Below are 18,578 nucleotides of genomic sequence, written 5' to 3' on the forward strand. Positions count from 1 at the left end.
AATAACAGCCTGAGTAAATAATGACAGAATTTTCAATTCTGTGTGAAGTAATCCTCTATGGTTTATCAGCACAACTGGCTGTAACTTATTCGTCAGTCATCACATTTTGGTCAGAGAACACATTTGGAGTTTGTAGCCAACATCTTTCAATTATCAATAAAGCATGCACATTGCAGTTTATGAAAGCAGCCTAGTGATTAAACATGCTGCAGCAGAAAATGGATCTTTATTGAGTGTGCAGATTAGCAGAATTTAATTTTATTTGACTCCGGCTGGTCTTTGTCAAGGAAGGTTGAAAATTTAAGCTGCTTTCCATTAAATTAAGCATACGAAATGATTCTGAAAGTTAAGGAGGCTGGAATTGTTTGAAGATTAGCTCGCTTGATCCTCACTGTTCCTGGCGACATCATTTTGGACACAAAGTCCTGGGGATGAGTACAGGAAGATTGTGCAGGCATAAGCTGATCGTAGTTTCAATTCAATTCCAACAACATCACTCCTGCATTTATATTAATATTACCTCTGAAGACACTGCAGCGTCTGCTTAAAAACCACACAATCTGAATCCATTATGATCAACACAAACAGAAATACTATTACTACTGATGCTAGTAGTTGTAGTGGTAAATATATTTTTCAACATTAATTTTTCAATGCATTTTTTTAAAACAATGGTTTAAAGGCAGATTTATTTACTTAAATCAGAGGAAACATAATTTTGATGAAACAGTTGATGTCAGATTCAAATGTTTAGTACAAAATACAGTGGAAAACATCAATTTTGCATGATACAACTCTCATCACTACTGCTTTCATTAAAAAAAAAACTTTCATTAACATTTGTCATCATTTTTTAATGTTGTTTACTGACTTTTGACTGACTTACTGACTATAACAGATATTTTATAAATAATTTTTACATAACCAGCAATTTCCAAATTCTCACTTAAAGGGCACTTTGGGAAGGTAATGCCATTTGTAGAGATGTTCAAAAGGCTCTTCCAGAAGTCTGTTGGCAATGGTCACTTTATAGATGTGATTTCCATTTGTGACCACATGGTCTTGGCTTACATGTATTTTTAACAAAGTTGGAGTTGATTTTGAAGCATTTAAATCTGTCTTTATTTTAATTTAATACAAAATATTTTATTAGCTATAGAAATATTATTTTAGTTTAATTTAATAATTTGTATGAACAATTTCTGGTTTTCATTCACATCATAGCACTGAGAGTGCTCTTGTCAGAATAAACAATGATCTGTTGCTGGCAGCTGACTCTGTGCTTTTAACCATACTTCCAACTTTCTTGACTTGAGCGCTGCCTTTGATAATGTCCTACATAAGATAGTCCTTGACAAGTTAGCTTCTATTAGGATTACTGTCTTGGTTTAGGTAATATCCTTCTGGTCGCGCTCAGTGTATTCAATTAAAAAGTTTCAGATCAAGAACATCTACAATCACCACTGGTGTTCCTCAGGGTTCTGTTTTGGGCCTGCTGTTTTTTATTATTTATATCATTCCTCTTGTATATGTACTCCCTCTATATTTATTTTCATTGTTATGCAGATGACACCCAACTTTACTGGTCTGCCAAACTCACTGATTCCTTTCCTCCACCATCTTTGTCCAGCTGTTTAGCTGAAATTAAAGATTGGCTTTCAGCTAACTTCCTGAAGCTAGATGGCAACAAAACTGAGGCCCTGCTTGTTGGCACTAGATATGTTTTGCCTAAATCTAATTAATTTTCCTTGTACACTGACAATAATGCAATCCTTGCTCACAGGTTAAAAGTTTGGGTACACAATTTAAATCTCAAATAAATAACACCACGCGGACACCTTCTGCTGAGCACATTTCTCCAGTTCTAAAAACAAACAAACACAGTAAAATGTTCCCAGAACAAACAAAAAAAAAGAAAAAAGAAAAGTTCGGAAGCTGTCATGGTGTTGAACTGTAATGCATAGCAAGTTTGCTGGGAAGACTTTCTTAAATGCTTATATGAAAAGTCATTTAACCTAGGGCAAAGACTTCACTACGACACTTGCTGGTTGACTTGGGAGTCACGAGTGTGGAAAGATACATCCATCCTGGTGAACTTAAACTCAGATTGATGTAGCAGAAGTAGGTTGACATAAAAGGGTTGAGTACACCGTATCCTCTCAGTAAATGAAAGAAAAAGCAGCAGCAAGGCCCAAGATTGCTCTTATTTTATGAGATATCTCCTCATTTATCAGAACTGACAAGTGAAATGATGATTTGTTTGGCAGAGAGCTGCTACACCTGATGCCAAGATGCTTTTTGTTGGGTTCATACACTATTTTGAGGATGGCTTTCTCACAAGACGCCTCAAGATTCACTAAAATGCCAGTGTAAATGCTAGATGTGCTTCAAGCAGACAGACGTTGCATAAAATTCCCTGCACGTCCTTCTCAGAATATTTTAAAGTGATAAATTATTCTATATGATATAGTCTGTGTATTAGTCACATTTGTGTCCACATACCATGTTTCTTACCCAGGGCCAAACATTTTTCCATCTGTAGATTTATAAAACAAGGACCTATAAATTCAGTGCAGCACTTTGGCTGAGCTGTTATGCAAGATTTTTAATTATAAATGGTGCGGCTTAATTTTGCATGCTGTAGAGTATGAATGACAGAGAGGCAAACCAGGGTGTCAGACTATATAAACTCAGATTCTCTATTGGCGTGCCAAAATGTGTTGGAGTTTAAATAGAAAAGCACATGTATCTGTCTTCGTAACCACATGGGCAACAGTTTATGCAGAAGTTGTGTCTGGATGAGGTTACGCAATTTTCTTGCACATACCATTCTGAAATCAAAGTTGACTAAGACTTTTGTATCCCAAAAAGGCTTGCCGACAAAGAATTGACCAAAAAAACAATAAGGTTTATGTTACATCAGTAGCAATAGTCTAGGATTATTGTTTGTGCATTTTGTTTTTTACTTTTCATGAATTCTTATACTTGTAATACACAATGTATGTTCCAAATACTAGTGCTGTCTACTAGGCAACATTCTAACTGACATGGAAACTTGCTGTGAGTTAAAGTTTGCAGTTAGAATATTTCTAAGCAAACAAAAAAAATATTTCAGTTAGACTGAACTTTATTATTCGTGCTACTGAGTGAATTTCAGTCAAGCATTTCTTACATTCAGTAAAATGCATTCTGAGAATTTCTGTCTCCACAAAGGATACCTGGGTCTCTTGGAAATCATTTTATTACCATAATTTTTACTCTCCATCTGTGATGGCTTAAAACATTGCCTATGTGCCATTTTCTCATGCATTTAGAGTCAGAAACTAGTCTTCAGACAGTAACAGCAATCTGTCAGTCAACTTTTTATATATATATATATATATATATATATATATATATATATATATATATATATATATATATATATATATATATATTTTTTTTTTTTTTTTAAACCTACGATTGATGGGAAAATGTTTCAGGTTAGTCGTCCTCATTTCCATGCATACTGTCTGACTTTTATTGCCATTGGCAAAATTCAGAGAGAGAACACTTAACACTAACTGAAATCTGTTTTAAAGAAACGATTACTCCGGTTTCCAAAGTGTTTAAAAAGCCCTTCAATCTAACGTGTCTTGGTAGAACCTTATCTGACAATTATGCAGAGACTGTGTAAATGATGGAAAGTGTAAACAAGTTCATGGGTCAGGTTTTTGCGAACACATAATTGTGTTTAAATGAGTGTTTGGAGTTAATGATGTCCTTAGGTGAGCCTCACAACACCTCACTCACTAAGACACTGAAAGGGTGCCAGGAAAAACAAAAGTGGAGTGAGCAAGAAAAACTGTATACTGGTAACTGATTACCAGTTTTTATTATAAAAAAAATGTATATAATATACACTCACCATCCACTTTATTAGGTACACCTGCTCAATTCCTTGGTAACAAAAGTTACTAATCAGCCAACCACATGGCAGCAACTGTGCAACAGATGTGGTGAAGACGACTTGCTGAAGTTCAAATAAAGCATCAGAATGGGGAAGAAAGGGAATTTAAGTGACTTTGAACGTGGAATGGTTGTTGGTGCCAGATGGGCTGGTCTGAGTATTTCAAAACCTGCTGATGTACTGGGATTTACAGAGAATGGTCCAAAATAGAGAAAATATCCAGTAAGCAGCAGATGTGATGACAAAAAATGCCTTGTTGATGTCAGAGGAGAACGGGCCGACTGGTTAGAGATCATAGAAGGCCAACAGTAAATCAAATATCTTGTTACAATCAAGGTATGCAGAATAACATCTCTGAACTCACAACACATCAAACCACAGCAGATAGTATTTATTTCATTTTTACACTGAGATTCTTCATTTTGAATTCAGTTAAGATGGTGCTGAGCTAAAAGTCTGTGAAGGACACCTACATTTGCGCCAGACTGCAGCCTTGTCTTTCCATTCATCAGTGACCTTCTGCATCAAATCTTTCTCTTCAACAAAACTTCAGCAAATATCAACAGGAACCTCAACGAATTGCATCAGGACTCTCTTTTCAACAGGCGAGACGTGCAAGTATTAAACTCTTCTTGACTGATACATTAAGTATCATCCCTTTTCACAAAGATGTGTCAAAAATAAGAAACTGATGTTTCCTCCAGGCTTTAGAGTTGCTGAATATCAAATACTTCCATAAATTTTATCCTTCCCTCTGCTTCAGCTTTAACCCGCTTTCTTTACTGGAATGTGTGTCTGTGAGTGTGTACTGACATTCACTACATTCTGGGTCCCCACGAGGAAACAAGCTTATAAATCATAGAGAATTATTATTATTATTATTGATTTATTTATTTTTGGAAATCGAAAAAAGCTGAACGTTTTATGTAAGAGATAGATTTAGGTTAAGGGGATATAAAATATAGTTTGTAGAGTAGAGAAAAATAGCTATGGAATATTCCCATGATGAGAGCAATAAGCCTGAAAGTGTGTGTTTGACAAGTTTACATGTAGTTAAAGTCTTGTTTATATGACCCTTGAGGCTGTTCGTGGTTTTGCTCATAACTGAAAACTTTAATAATGCTACCTTAATCAAAAACCTTATGTGCTGTTAAATGTGTGTTGTATGTGTGTTAGAATATTATCTATGGCCAAGATGATATACTATATACTATACTACATATATATATATATATATATAAAAAAAAAAAATATATATATATATATATATATATATATATATATATATATATATATATATATATATATATATATATATATATATAAGTAACACAGTTGGACTCTTTGTTTCGTTTCCTTATCCCATGTGCCCTAATTTAAGTTAACTGTCTTATCGTGTTAAGCTGTGTCTCGTTTATTTACTTTGTGTATTTACGTCTGGTTTGTCTGATCATCGTCGTTCATACGTGTGGTTACGTGTGGTTGCGTTATCCGGACAGCTTCCTGTGCTCGATCCACGCTCGCGGACTCAACACCTTCACACGAGCGAAGCTGTCCGGGAATGGCCCTTGAGAGAGCGGATCTGGATCTACAGGAAGAGCTGGAAGACTTGGATCTGGAGTTAGACCTGGCACCGCCCATGTGTCCTGAGTTCCTGGTCCCGTCCAGCTGTCCTGAGTCCCCGCCTCAAGGGCGCCCTCCAGTGACTGCGCACAAAGTCTACCCACCCTCCCAACCTATCCAGCCACCATCAATGTTTCCCAGCAGCCCCTGCGCTCACCTTCAGCTCATCTTCTGGTGCTTGCCTGTCACCATCACCGTTGTGGGTGGAGGATCTCTCACCTCGTCTTAGCTCCCTCCTCTCCACAGTGGCCCATCAGTCGACTATCCGTCGCCTCGGGATTCTATTACTTCACCGCGTCCTTCTCGTTCCCCGTCTCTGCATCAGTCACCGGTGCCAGCGACTTCGCCTACTTCACTTTGTGTATTTATGTCCAGTTTGTTTCAGCTCAGTTTGTCCAATCATCGTCGTTTATGGTTACGTTCTGTCTACCTGCCTGCCTGCCTGTATGTATGTATGTTTCTTTGCACCTGAGTAGAAGATTAAAGACTATTGAAAGTTATACTCTCCTTACCTAAACCACACAATATTATATATACACACCATAGTTGGTATTTGATAAATGAAACCCAAAATAATCATTTGCATTACCTTATGTTTAATAGAAAATATTAATAAATCGATTTGTCAAAAAACAAAAAAATCTTTTGCAAGTAGGGGTGTAAAAATACTTTGCAATTCATGTATCATATTCAGCAGTGTATTTTATTTTGTTAGTATTTTCAGTTTTTTTTAAATTCTCTATTAGTAGATTGATTTCAGGGCCATATTAATGGAAAAATGGAATTCACACCTACATATTTTACTAATTCTGATTTCATGATGCATTGCATTTAGTATAGAATCATGACAGAATTGTTAAGCAAAAAATGTACATCCCCAACATTACAAACACGCCATGTTAGTAACTTCCAGTCAGATAACAGTATTCACCAAGAAATTCACAAAAACAGAAAGAGAACTTTTAGAAAAAGTTTAATATTTATCTCAAATAATACTTTTCAAAATATTTGTCATTTAACAATCTGCAGTACAGTTCTCTAGGGTTCATAATTTTGCTCACGTCAAAGAACACATACGAGCTGAATATTTCATAAAAGCTCGTACATATTGACATTTGTTGGAAAATTTGAAACCATAGATATATACTTATGGGTAGATAAACAATTAATTTACATTTTTATACAGTAAAAACATTTATTTTAACAATTTTACCTACATTAATCAAAAAAGTACAGCATATTTAATAATTTTACAAATTCTGCATAAAAAATATATTTCTGTACAAAAACATCTTTTGCACCTACTTCAAGTCAGCAGCACATGATCGAATGACAATGGCGAGTAGCACGATTGTTGGTCTGAATGCAGTTTTACAGCTCGACAGTCGCGAAACTATTTTACAGTCGTGAGGAAAAAACAAAACTGTACAAAACGCAACCGAACAAAGAAACATTATTGCAGCAAGCCTGAGAAAAGGCAAGACGTGGATCATCAGCAGTGTGAGAAAAGCCACACACCACCCTTTTACCGCCAACGGGCCGAAATGGTTCGATCGGAGAGCATGACTCAACGAAACGCATTTGGAAACAAAACGTGGTCTTGACTGAAAATACAATCAACGTGGAAATGATCTGATATCCGACAGCAAGCCTACCACGACGTCGTCATTGTGCACATTTTATGCTCGATGTGTAGCGCGCGAGTGCATATGATAACACAGCATTGAAAAACATCAGGCGTCACGTTGTTCACGTAAGAAAATGGGAGCACTTACAGTTTTAGCACATGCACTGGAATCAGCGTGGTCATGACATTTAAATCACAGTGAATATGCACCCCAGCAGCCCGACGCTCTTCATCTAGGTTAATGTACTAATGATATGGGTCATTGGGAACCGGTGTGGCCCGGTCATGCTTCTGAATCTAATAAGGCAGTGTTTCTTCGAGAGTAAGTTTGATCTTAACCCCGCTGATTCTGTGTCTCTAATGGGCACGGGAGATGCACACTGGTTCGGAAAAAGGAGGAATGGAAAAATAATAGCATCAACTTGTGGGCTCAGATAAATCTTGTATAGGCATCCACACAGAGCTGATAAATGAACTCAAAATCTGCGCCATCAACATACAGTCATGTTCTGCACAAGAGGTATATTTGATATGTAATGAAAGCAAATTGGTGATACGGCAAATTGGTGAGTAAAGCTATTATGATTTCAAACGTAAAAATGAAATGTAATTTGTCAGCGTACGCTGGTCCAAGCGAGTGATCTGACACGCCATGGAGGAACAGTACAACATGTGCGTGACGTGCTGTATGATGAATGCATTAAAAAGCAATCAAAAGTGATGATCGTAAGTTTCAATTGTGTCCTTATCACCTTGTAAACATAAACAGAACTTCATTTCAAAAATAAATTCAGTCTCTCTTGATAGCCGTAGCATGACATCATGCTCTCTATGGATATGGGTTTATGTTTATATACATATGGTCGATAAAACCCTGTATATTATTTTTAGTTTCTTCCAATACATTGATTTCATATCCATTTCATACTAGTGCAAAATTTGTGCGATAAAGTTTATTCTTTTTTCTTTTCAACGCAGCGGTTGAGTTCTGTCCTCCACCCGGAGGCGAGCATCTCTTCTTCGAGCTTCTTGTAGCGTTTTGTCACCTTCTAGGTGGAGATCTATTAAGTGTGCTAAGCCACAGTAGTCCAGTTGCTTTCTCGTTTTGTGGTTTGTCTTCACTGAAGAAAATACATCGTGTCAACAACTTTGTGGCGTTCAAAGACACTTCAGTATCTTTCCCAGGAAGTCTTTTATGGGGGAATACATAAAAAAAAAAAGAGATAAAAGCAAAAAACCTTCATCCTTTAAGAGCCACGTACGGTACAGATCCCAGAATGAATGTTGACCTCAGATTTCTGGCCGAACATGCATCAAGTGAACTTCTTTCTTTGAAAAATCTTTTTTCTTTGATGTTTTTTTTTTTTCTGGGGTTTTGTTGTCGGAGCTTTTTTTTAATTTATTTTTTTAATTTTTTCTGTAAAAAACATAGTCATCGGTTTTATTTTGTTCATTGTAAGCTTGTGATAAAAGTCGCATCTATAGCAAAGTGCAGTCAGTCGTAAAGGAGAATTGGCATCTGGTACCCACTGCTCCGCTGCTTACCCATGAGGCCGGTCGGTCCAGAGCTGATAATGAAGGCTATACTACTGTGCAGACTGTATTGAGGGTCGTATCAAACCTCACAGCCTTTGCCTCTGTTGGCTTCATGTTTGTATCATACATGGGATTTTCAAATGAAGCTTGTCCATTGGTGTTCTCATGACCTGCATATCCATTGTACTGAACTTTTGGTCTTGTTCTAGAGAGAAAAAACAAAGATGGCAAACGGTTAAGAGGAATAAGGACTTTTTTCAAAATCAAAATGCAAATGTATTCATTTGTTTACATTTATTACAACAAATTCCAGTGTCATTTTTAATTATGGAATAACAACATAAACATTAGACATGTTAGATAAAACCTAAAACAAAAGAACATGATGTCCTCATTCAACAATGGGAAGCGACAAATGTGTTAGCTGGGTTAAATTACTAATTTAGCACAGGAATGTATTGTATAGAAACCTTTCACTCAAAAACACAGTTAAAGCAGTAGTTCATTACAAAATTTCAAATATAGGCATTTACTCACCCTCAAGTAATTTCCAAACTATACATTCTTACATGAAATGCATTAGTAGTTCATATGATCAAATTTAGAGATATCCTTAGTTACATTTAACACTCACAATGCATTTTTGTCAACTTGACATTTTTATGCAACACTGTATTAAAAATGCAAAATGTGCCACTTGCTTGAATTAAAAATGCAGTGTGACAAAGGCAAGGAGGTCAGGTGATAATGCACTGCTTAAAACATTTATAGTGGAATAATGCCTATGGAAAACTACTGTAGCATACAAAAAAAAAAAAAAAAAAATTCCCAAAGGGTACAAATTTGAGCATCAAGCTGCACTGTCAAACATTGTTATGTTTGTGACATGACAAATTCTTTAGCATTTTATTTCAGTGTTGAGTAAAACTTTCTGATCTGATCATAACAAATTACTTTCATTATGCACTATGCTCTGTTGTATAATGCATTCTGGCAAATGTAGTTGATAATCTAGGTATTCTATGTAGAAATACGCTATAAAAATGTATAAATAAAAAAAAACCCTAAATAATCCTCTCCTTATACAACTGGAAACTTAGCTGATTTTTTTCATCAATAATTAAAACCACGAGGAAAAAAAATAACAAATCACATTTCGGAAAGGTCACTGACTTGATGATCAAAATTTTTAATACTGTAACGAATTCCCAGGCTTGCTCAGATGACAGCGGATGATTTATGCTCTTGCTCAAAATTGTACGGTCTAAATCTAAATAAATGACCTACATCCCATTCCCAATTCATATTTCTACTGACTAACGGACACTGGCGTGTCAACAAATCAGCCGCAATTCTCGTGATATTACGGTGGCGAATGTGCACAAACAGAAATAAGCAGGATGACTTTTAGTTGGTCAAATTAGGGTTGATAGAAATGACAATCTAATATGGGACTACAACAGTATGCAAGTCACTTCTTTTCCCATAATTCCTGCAGTCTGCCCTGCCTCTGACAAGATGAGCAAATAAAATCCAGACAATGAAGGTGTGGCTGTAAAGGGTTCGTCGTCTGTGGCATTAGCTTCCGGACTTACCTGGAAACGGCCAGGTCTTTGGGTCTCTCATTGTCATCTGTGCCTTGTGATAGAGCCCTGCCAATTTTTTTTATTATTTTAATATTGTCATTCTTCATGACAACTTTGTCACATTCTTTTGTTTACATAGAAAAACTCCCATGCTTCCTTTTTAGCACTGCCTTGATTTGAACTCATTTTAATAGATTTTGGTTGATGTAGGCACATGCAATATCGGTTACAATTACTGGTTTGGCAAAGGAGTTTTCCATCACTACAGTGACGCTGACACAATGCCGATTCATTACTGTCTATTGTTTTGATGTTATTTGCCCGTAAAGTCAGCTGTTCTTACCTGTGTTTGTAGAGGTAAAAGGCAAACCCTGATAAAATAAGAGCAAAGAAGGGCACTAGAATGGCAGCTGCCACAGAACTGCTGTTTGTGCCGTAGTAAGGATTAGACGGATCCATATCTGTGGTAATAAGACCTGAGGGAAAATTCAGATTCAACAATTTGAAATTACCACCTGCCTGAAAATCTATCTAGATTCCTAAATTCAACTTAGCATTAAATATATAAACATTATACATTTTATTATGCTAATTTACTTTTCATGATTTGAAAAGAAAAGAGGAACTATGAAGTAAAATAATCTACCTTGTCTTGTTAACTGAAACTTCCCAAAATCCTTGCTGTGAATGTGCCCTTGGTAAACAAACATTTTTTTCTCCGTTTCTGCTGTAACCTATACAAGAACAGGGAAAAAAGCATTTTAATATATAGCTCTATTTTGTCAAAACAATGAATTTCAAACGTATTATTTTGCCAAAAATAATATTAAATATAATATAAATATCGCAAATTACATGCATAGTGTATATAATAAAATGCTTTATTAACTTGATTATTACCACTTTTGTAATACTCACATATCCGTCCATTGCCCAGTTATCATTTTTGAATTTGCTAAAATATTGTTCTGTTGGGCCTCTTATCTGGTAAACTTTTAATAATAGATGATTTTCTTCTTTCTTGTAAGTTCCTGCAAAACAAACCCAATAAAAAACAACAACAACAACAACAACATTATAAAGAAATAATTAACTCAAATAACCAACAATATCCATCATCTGGAATGTCTTTTATAAACCTGCATTTGTAATGCTTTTCTGTTTATTTTTGGTCTAGGACTAGGAAGTAGGGCAAAGGAAAACATATTTGGAAAATGCGGAAGGCATCCATAGCTATCAAGCCTGCTCAATTCATCTGAGAAATTGGATGTAATCTCAGCACTGAAGAAATAAGATGCAATGCTAATTCAATTATTCACTCTCCATCTCCCATCAAAGTAAGAAAATCCTTCTCTTTCAGCATGTCTAATATGTAAGAGCAGACTCCTAAATATCTTTGAACAAGACAACATTTGGATCAATGACGCGTCATATTGTAGCCGCAGCAGCTGACCGCACATCAGTCGATTTCTATACTGACCCATAAACAACGCTACTTAATAACGTTCTTCATTCCTCTTTATATTCACACACCATCCCATGTTTTTTGGACTGTGCTCAATTGCAAATATCCTAAAGTTGTCCTGCTCCCTGACATCTGTGTGGATATATTTACAGATATAAACAGTACAGTAAAATTTCGTGACAAATTTGTCGTACAATATTTCCATCATACTGTTCCACCTAGTCCCAGTTTAAACTAAACATGGTGTCAAAACCTGGCAGAAATCTCCAACTTACCAGAGAGTTTAATGTGCACCCCGCTCTGCTCCAGAAGAGTGACATTGACCCGGCTGGTGGTGGCATTGAATGCATTGACTGTTACTGTGGCAGCCTGTCTCTTTCCCAGGTACTCATAGAATCCAGCCCAACCAGAGTTCAGAGAGAACACATCAGCAGGAACTAAACACAGCACATACAGTCATCATTTCTATATCCACGTAATTCAATGAAATGCATTACAAGCCTATACACGTGAGTAGCTGAGAGTTGCCCCAAGTATTTGGACATCTTAGGTAGCAAAAGGCAAGCACATTTTATTCTGGTGTTTTGTTCATCAGTTGCTTAAAAATAACTGTAAAAATCGCACAGAAAGTTAGTTCTGAGAAAAGCAGACTTTGCCTGCAGATACCACTTACTAATATAACAATAATCTAAGAGTAACTGAAGTGTCTAAAAAAACTTTTGTTAAATGTTAAAGGTTAAAAACAGGTTTCCCAAACACTTCTACACATCCTACAAAAGATTTACAAATAGTTGGTCTTTGCCAGTCAAAGCCGGATAGGCAATCAAATTTTAACACTGAAAATAATCGCACCTCACCTTCATCTTTGTTACTCTGACATTTTAAAAATATCATTTTCAGAAATGCAACATTACAGGCCCATTATTTCCAGCAACCATGGTTCAACTTCATGTACGCCAAGTTTATTTTTGATGACAGCAAAATGGATCATTCAAGGGAAACTTGAAAGGTTTCATACCACGAATCTTGTTTTTCTGCAGGTCTGGATCCTCATTTGATTTGCTGTTTATTTTTGGTCCAACTAGGAAACAGAGCAAATAATTGATCATTTGACATTTGTGGATGCAACCTGCACAATGGTAATGACAGTTAATCAAAGTTTCTTGCTGTAGTTTCTCTGAGAATGAGTCACTTCTACATCAGTTTGACAGACATGAGTAACTTTCATACATTCATAAATGCTGACACTGCTATTTGACATCGTACATTTTAACGACTTTAAACAAGTCATATATTTAGTCTTAACTGCTTCCAAGAACTAACACATGTATTATTATAAATCAATAAGAGTGTGGGCATTGTAGGTATTTTAAAGGGTCGTTTCCTGACTGTATTCTATATGCTGTTCTTGTTTTTCAGAAAATGTCAGGATCTTCATGTTTGGGTGTAGTAATTCACATTCCATAAGTTATCAGTCTAGTTGTTTCAGTACCTTTGCAGACTGGAGGTTTGCCTGACCACCTCCCATCTGCTTTGCAGGTCCTGTGCTCCGATCCTCCAGATAGGTAGAAACCAACTTGGCATGTATACATGAGTGTGTAACCTAGAGTAGGCAGGTCTATAGCCTTCACGTCTACATGGGATGGTGTCTCAGGCTGCCTACAGGCATGTGCTAAAAAGTGAAATAGAAAGAAAGAAAGAACGAACAACAACAGAAAAATGAATTGCCATGTATGTATCAGATCCAATTACTTCCAATGGGCAGACATTTATTTGTTTGTTTTTTGGGGGTACGCTTTTTTTCAGTACAGTCCACTTTAGACACCTTTAAGTAATATTGCAATGACATGCTACTAGAATATGTGCCATCTATCAAAATAACATGATAGATATTAGGCAGTAGACAGTCTACTAATACTCTAATATAGTTGTTGCAAAGTTCATTATAGATAGCAGAATGTAGCGTCAATATATAGCATGAATATACATATAATTTTATCTTTCCCATATCTCTATATCAAAGACATAATAAGACCCTACACACAATTATTATTATTTTCTTAACATATATGAACATATTCAATATTGTGTTCAGTAATGTTGTTTTTATTATTATTTATCTATTAAGAAAAACGAGTAAAATGCTTATTTATTCTAAGGTGGACTTATTAGGACATTGCAACTGATATGAGGATGGAAAAACAATTTATAGCTTAAATTCATGCAATTTTGTTTTAAATTCCTGAATAATTTGTTCACTAAACACTTTAAGAGTGGCATATTTTAATCTAAAAGGGTGTAAATTCTTTATTTCATCACTTTTATCACAGAAATACAATACCATATACTGCATGGTCCAGAAGTAGCATTTATTATTCATGCTATTATTTTTTTTATAACTCCTGATACATCTGTTGCAAGGTTTACACATCACATTCATGATGAACTGGCTGGTGCAAATGTGTTACTTGTTACATGTATGAATTAAATTAATGAAGAATTTGAGATGGTGTTAACTCGCATACGATGCACACATTATAGAATACTAGTGTTTCTAGAAAATGCAGAAAAATTCTGCCATTGCTTGTGCAATATCAAGTCAAGTCGATTATATCTGTACAGTGTGTTTTTTTCTTTTACAATAAACGTTATTTTACCTGAGCTTCACAGAAAATCATAATGTTTTTAATCATTGTGAATACATTCATGTAATATACTGTACAGCAGTGGCTCCCAACCACGTTCCTAGAGGCCCCCAACACTGCATATTTTTTTTTTTATGTCTCCATGATCTAACACACCTGATTCAGATAATCAGCTCGAGACCTAAAATGGGTGAGTTGCGAAATGTGCAGCGTTGGAGGGCCTCCAGGAGCATGGTTGGAAACCACTGCTGTACAGTCACTTTATACATAGCAGCATGTGTATATATATTGTATGCATGCAGATAAAGTTGGAAATACTATATATCCAGCTATTTATATATTATTGGTAAATTGATAATCATTATTGGCTTACAAAACCTGACCAGACCATCCCTAAAAAAATAAATAGAGAAGTAGTATCAAAAGGTTTTACAGCGGAGTCCCAGCTGCTTACTATAGAATGGTCGAGATAAAGCCACACCACTGAGAGAAACGTTCTGGGACATGCCTTGAGTGCTGCCATCTTCCATAATATATGAGCCATGTCCTCACACCTCACTTTTCGTCAACTCAATTCTCCCTGCTTCTCAGCTTCTGACAGTTTGACTGCTTTACACAGGCAAGACGCCCTAAGGATTTGGTGGGGCGGTCTGTTGAAGTGGTCCACAAATCTCAAATTTATGTACAAGCTGTTTAAACTCAGCTAACTTTAATTCTTTTGCCCATATTTGTTCCTTTTGCAGCAATCATTTCAATACAAAAGCATCGCAATGTGGAATTTACATATACAGCTTAGAGGATAATCACTGGGACAGTGGCAAGGATCAAGTGCATGACACTGCTCAGAGAACTTCTATCAAAAAGTAGATTTGCAAGAGCAAACTTCTCCCTGCTAAGCTGTCAGAGTCTTTGACATCAGCACCCTCAGCCACCCTAACTTTGAAGTAATCTGTACTTCTTCAAACAATGCCCTTCTGCAGTAATTTCCTGTGTAAAGATCTCGCTCTCGCTCTCTCTCCTCACCTTCCTTTGTTTTCCTGATAGTACATCATCAATCACGCACTGATGAAACCTTGTTTCGAATGAAACGCTATGGCTGTGTTCCAAAACCTAAGGAGCTGCCTTGCTGTCAGACACCTACACAGGAAACTGCCATTTGAGGCAGTATGCTTACTGAAACGAAGCATCATAAGTGCCCTACATAGACAGCAAATGGTGCTCTTAACATGTAGCGCCTATCCTATTTCAACAGAGTTGCTAAGCTAATACTGTCATACTCTAAAGGCCCGTTCACAACAAACACGATGACTATCAAGATAACAATAAAGGTATTGTTCTAAAAAAATATTTTAAATTCAAATAAAGTTCACACCACAACTACAGGCACAAAGAGAAACAAAGACAGAGAAATTATTTGGTTGGAATCACTTAGATTAGAATAAACAGACAATACTGTTCGCTGGTGTGGACACTAATATTGTTAACTTTATAGTTATCATTCTTGGTGTGAATGGGGCTTTAATCAGTTTTTATGCTCAGTAAATGGAGATGGCAAGACAAAAGAAGCCCAAAATGAGTGGCAAATTGGTGCTTGGTCACGTGAGAGATAAAGACAATTTGACAGATGCATTGCATATGTTCACAGGATATTTAACCGGTTTAATATACCTGCAGCAACTCATCCAGTACAAAACGACTTACACTTTATGTAATTTAGTCCAGTTTTTACTATTATCTATGATTTTGTCGCTTCTGGCTTGCTTCATGTTCCATGAAGATATTTTGTACATTTCTTACTGTAAATGTATTAAAACTGAATTTTTGATTGGTAATATGAACTGCTAAGAACTTAATTTGGACACATATAAAAGGTGATATTTAGATTTTTTTGCACCCTCAAAATATTATCTCCAAATATTAAATCCAAATATTATCCTATACTAATAAACCAGACATCAATGGTTTCAGCGATATTAACTTTTTTATTCAGCTTTCAGATTATGTAAATTTCAATTTTGAAAAATTCACACTCATTACTAATTTTGTGGTCCAGGGGTCACATATGTTTTATAAATATTAATAAGCAACCAATATGCTACTAATATGTACATTAATTAATAGTAAGAATTGCTCCTTAAAATAAAGCATTACCAGAATGGTGTGTGAGACATATGTGTATAAAATCATCTATTTTTAATTGATGATATAATAATGATTTATTTTTAGCAATATTTGTTCAATACTGAATGTATTCCTTATTTTCTCATTTTGGTTTGATATTTTTAATGACCTTGTCACAATGCAACCTGGTGTTGCCTTCTGTGCAAAGGATACATGCAATGTTAATTTAGAATTTGGCCAAAAGAAGGTTAGTCAGAACAGCTTTCACGCTCAGGGCGACTCAGTTGCTGCCAGCATAGGCAGCTCACTAGCTTTTGGAACGGAGTCTGTATACGGCGATGCTTACCAACACACTCCGGTTGCATCCCACTCCACGTTAAGTTTTCTAAACACGTTCTCGTCGTTGAGCCAAGGATGTGATAGTTTTTCCGACATCTAAAGAAAATTTTACTTCCGACCTGAAAGAAGAGAATTACATTATTGAGATTGAAACCCTGAAACCAAAGAAGCATAACCTGTAATTTACTCAACTAAAGGACAGGGAAGGATTGAATGTCATTTGTTCTCACCTCAAACCCCTGAGCCTGGACTGGAATTCCATATGATGGGGTTCCGGGATCCTTACATGCATTGCTGGTGGGATCTACAAATAGTTTTTTTTAAAAATAAGAATTAATTAAAATGTACTACAAATGTTGCATTAAAATGGATTAGCATTGCTTTTTTCTCACCAATGCAAGAAGGCTGTATTCCACTCCATGAACTGTCTGCCTCACAAACTCTCCTTGAAGAGCCCACCAGCAGGAATGGAGGTCTGCAGTAGAATGATACCTCTGATTTGTAGGTGAACTGCCGGGCCTCTATGAAGCCCTCTGCAGGGGTGCCTGGATCTCCACATAACACCGCTATAAAAGGACAGAAAAAAAAAAAAAGTTTGCCTGCTACTTCCAATAGTATCATTCCCTCAGTTTAGCTTCTTTCTTTTTCAAGTGTGGAGTTTAGCGATGAAAGGTGGTGCTGTGTTTGATTTTGACAAACAGGACTAACAAAGTACTCACACTGTTCTAGTTGTGCTCTTTATTTGTATTCTCAGGTGCTTCACTTGTTTTTGCACCATTAAAAACATCTAGAAAGGGCTTTAGCATCAAACATTAAAGAACATCAACAGATGGCAAAGGGCTACTAGCTAGTATATTACAGTTAATATAGATACTTCAATCCTGTGTTAATAAACAAGCCAAAAATGATTTTGTATTAATACAATGCTGAAAGAAGTGAGTCTACAGTCTGCATCAGTAGATGTTTTTCAGCTGAAGTCGAATCCATCACGTTTGGATGAGAGGCCGAGTAGTCCTGGGCATCAACATAGATTGGATGGTGGAAGGTGCCTGACCAGTGACTGCTTTGTATGCTAGGACAAATGTTTGAAGTTGATTCTTGCAGGCAAAAACAGCCAGTGGAAGAAATGTAGCTGAGGTGTGATCTAGGAGAATCTGAGAGGGCTGAATATCAACCAGCCTGCAGTATTCAGAATTGTGCTGCATTGTGAGGTACTGTACTGTATGTACTGTAGGGGAAACCAGGGCTAGCTGTCATCCTTTTTCCTAAGGCAAAAAGCACTGCATATTTTCACACTATAGCTTGTGCAAGTTAGAAAGCTGCCATTATATTATATTATATTACGTCAAGCATTGGAATTTGGGAAAACAAATGGAACAATAAACATCCTCACAAACTGTGCTTTTTCTACTGTTTATCCAAGAATGTTGCCAAATAATATGTACTTTCTTTAACATCTTTTATCTATTAAAAAACATGGATATAGTGTATTTTTTCAATTGATCAAAGCGCATTGCAAACAATGTGATCAACATCTGGTAGCAACAACACATTTTTGGGTGAGCAATTTTTAGCTTGCCTTGCGCATGAAATCATCCGCATATTAAGTAATTTAGAGAGCAGTAGAGAAACTAACAGGAACATTCTTTTGCTTTTACTGTTAGGGACATTTTTGGCTTTAAGAAGT

The 18,578-nt window shown here is 36.2% G+C and overlaps 1 protein-coding gene across 1 annotated transcript in view; it reads right to left on the reverse strand.

The window, feature by feature from the left end:
• Positions 1-6,529: 6,529 nt before the first annotated feature.
• csmd1a (CUB and Sushi multiple domains 1a) overlaps positions 6,530-18,578 on the reverse strand; it is a 361,878-nt gene continuing 349,829 nt past the window's right edge. The window contains 11 exon segments of the mRNA XM_043255964.1: positions 6,530-8,940; positions 10,331-10,387; positions 10,665-10,797; positions 10,968-11,055; positions 11,240-11,352; positions 12,062-12,223; positions 12,805-12,867; positions 13,279-13,458; positions 16,899-17,010; positions 17,122-17,195; positions 17,284-17,457. Of these exon segments, the coding sequence (XP_043111899.1) occupies positions 8,781-8,940; positions 10,331-10,387; positions 10,665-10,797; positions 10,968-11,055; positions 11,240-11,352; positions 12,062-12,223; positions 12,805-12,867; positions 13,279-13,458; positions 16,899-17,010; positions 17,122-17,195; positions 17,284-17,457 (1,316 nt within the window). The 3' untranslated portion in view covers positions 6,530-8,780.

This window comes from Puntigrus tetrazona, chromosome 13 (assembly GCF_018831695.1).
Source record: "Puntigrus tetrazona isolate hp1 chromosome 13, ASM1883169v1, whole genome shotgun sequence".
Lineage (NCBI taxonomy): Eukaryota > Metazoa > Chordata > Actinopteri > Cypriniformes > Cyprinidae > Puntigrus > Puntigrus tetrazona.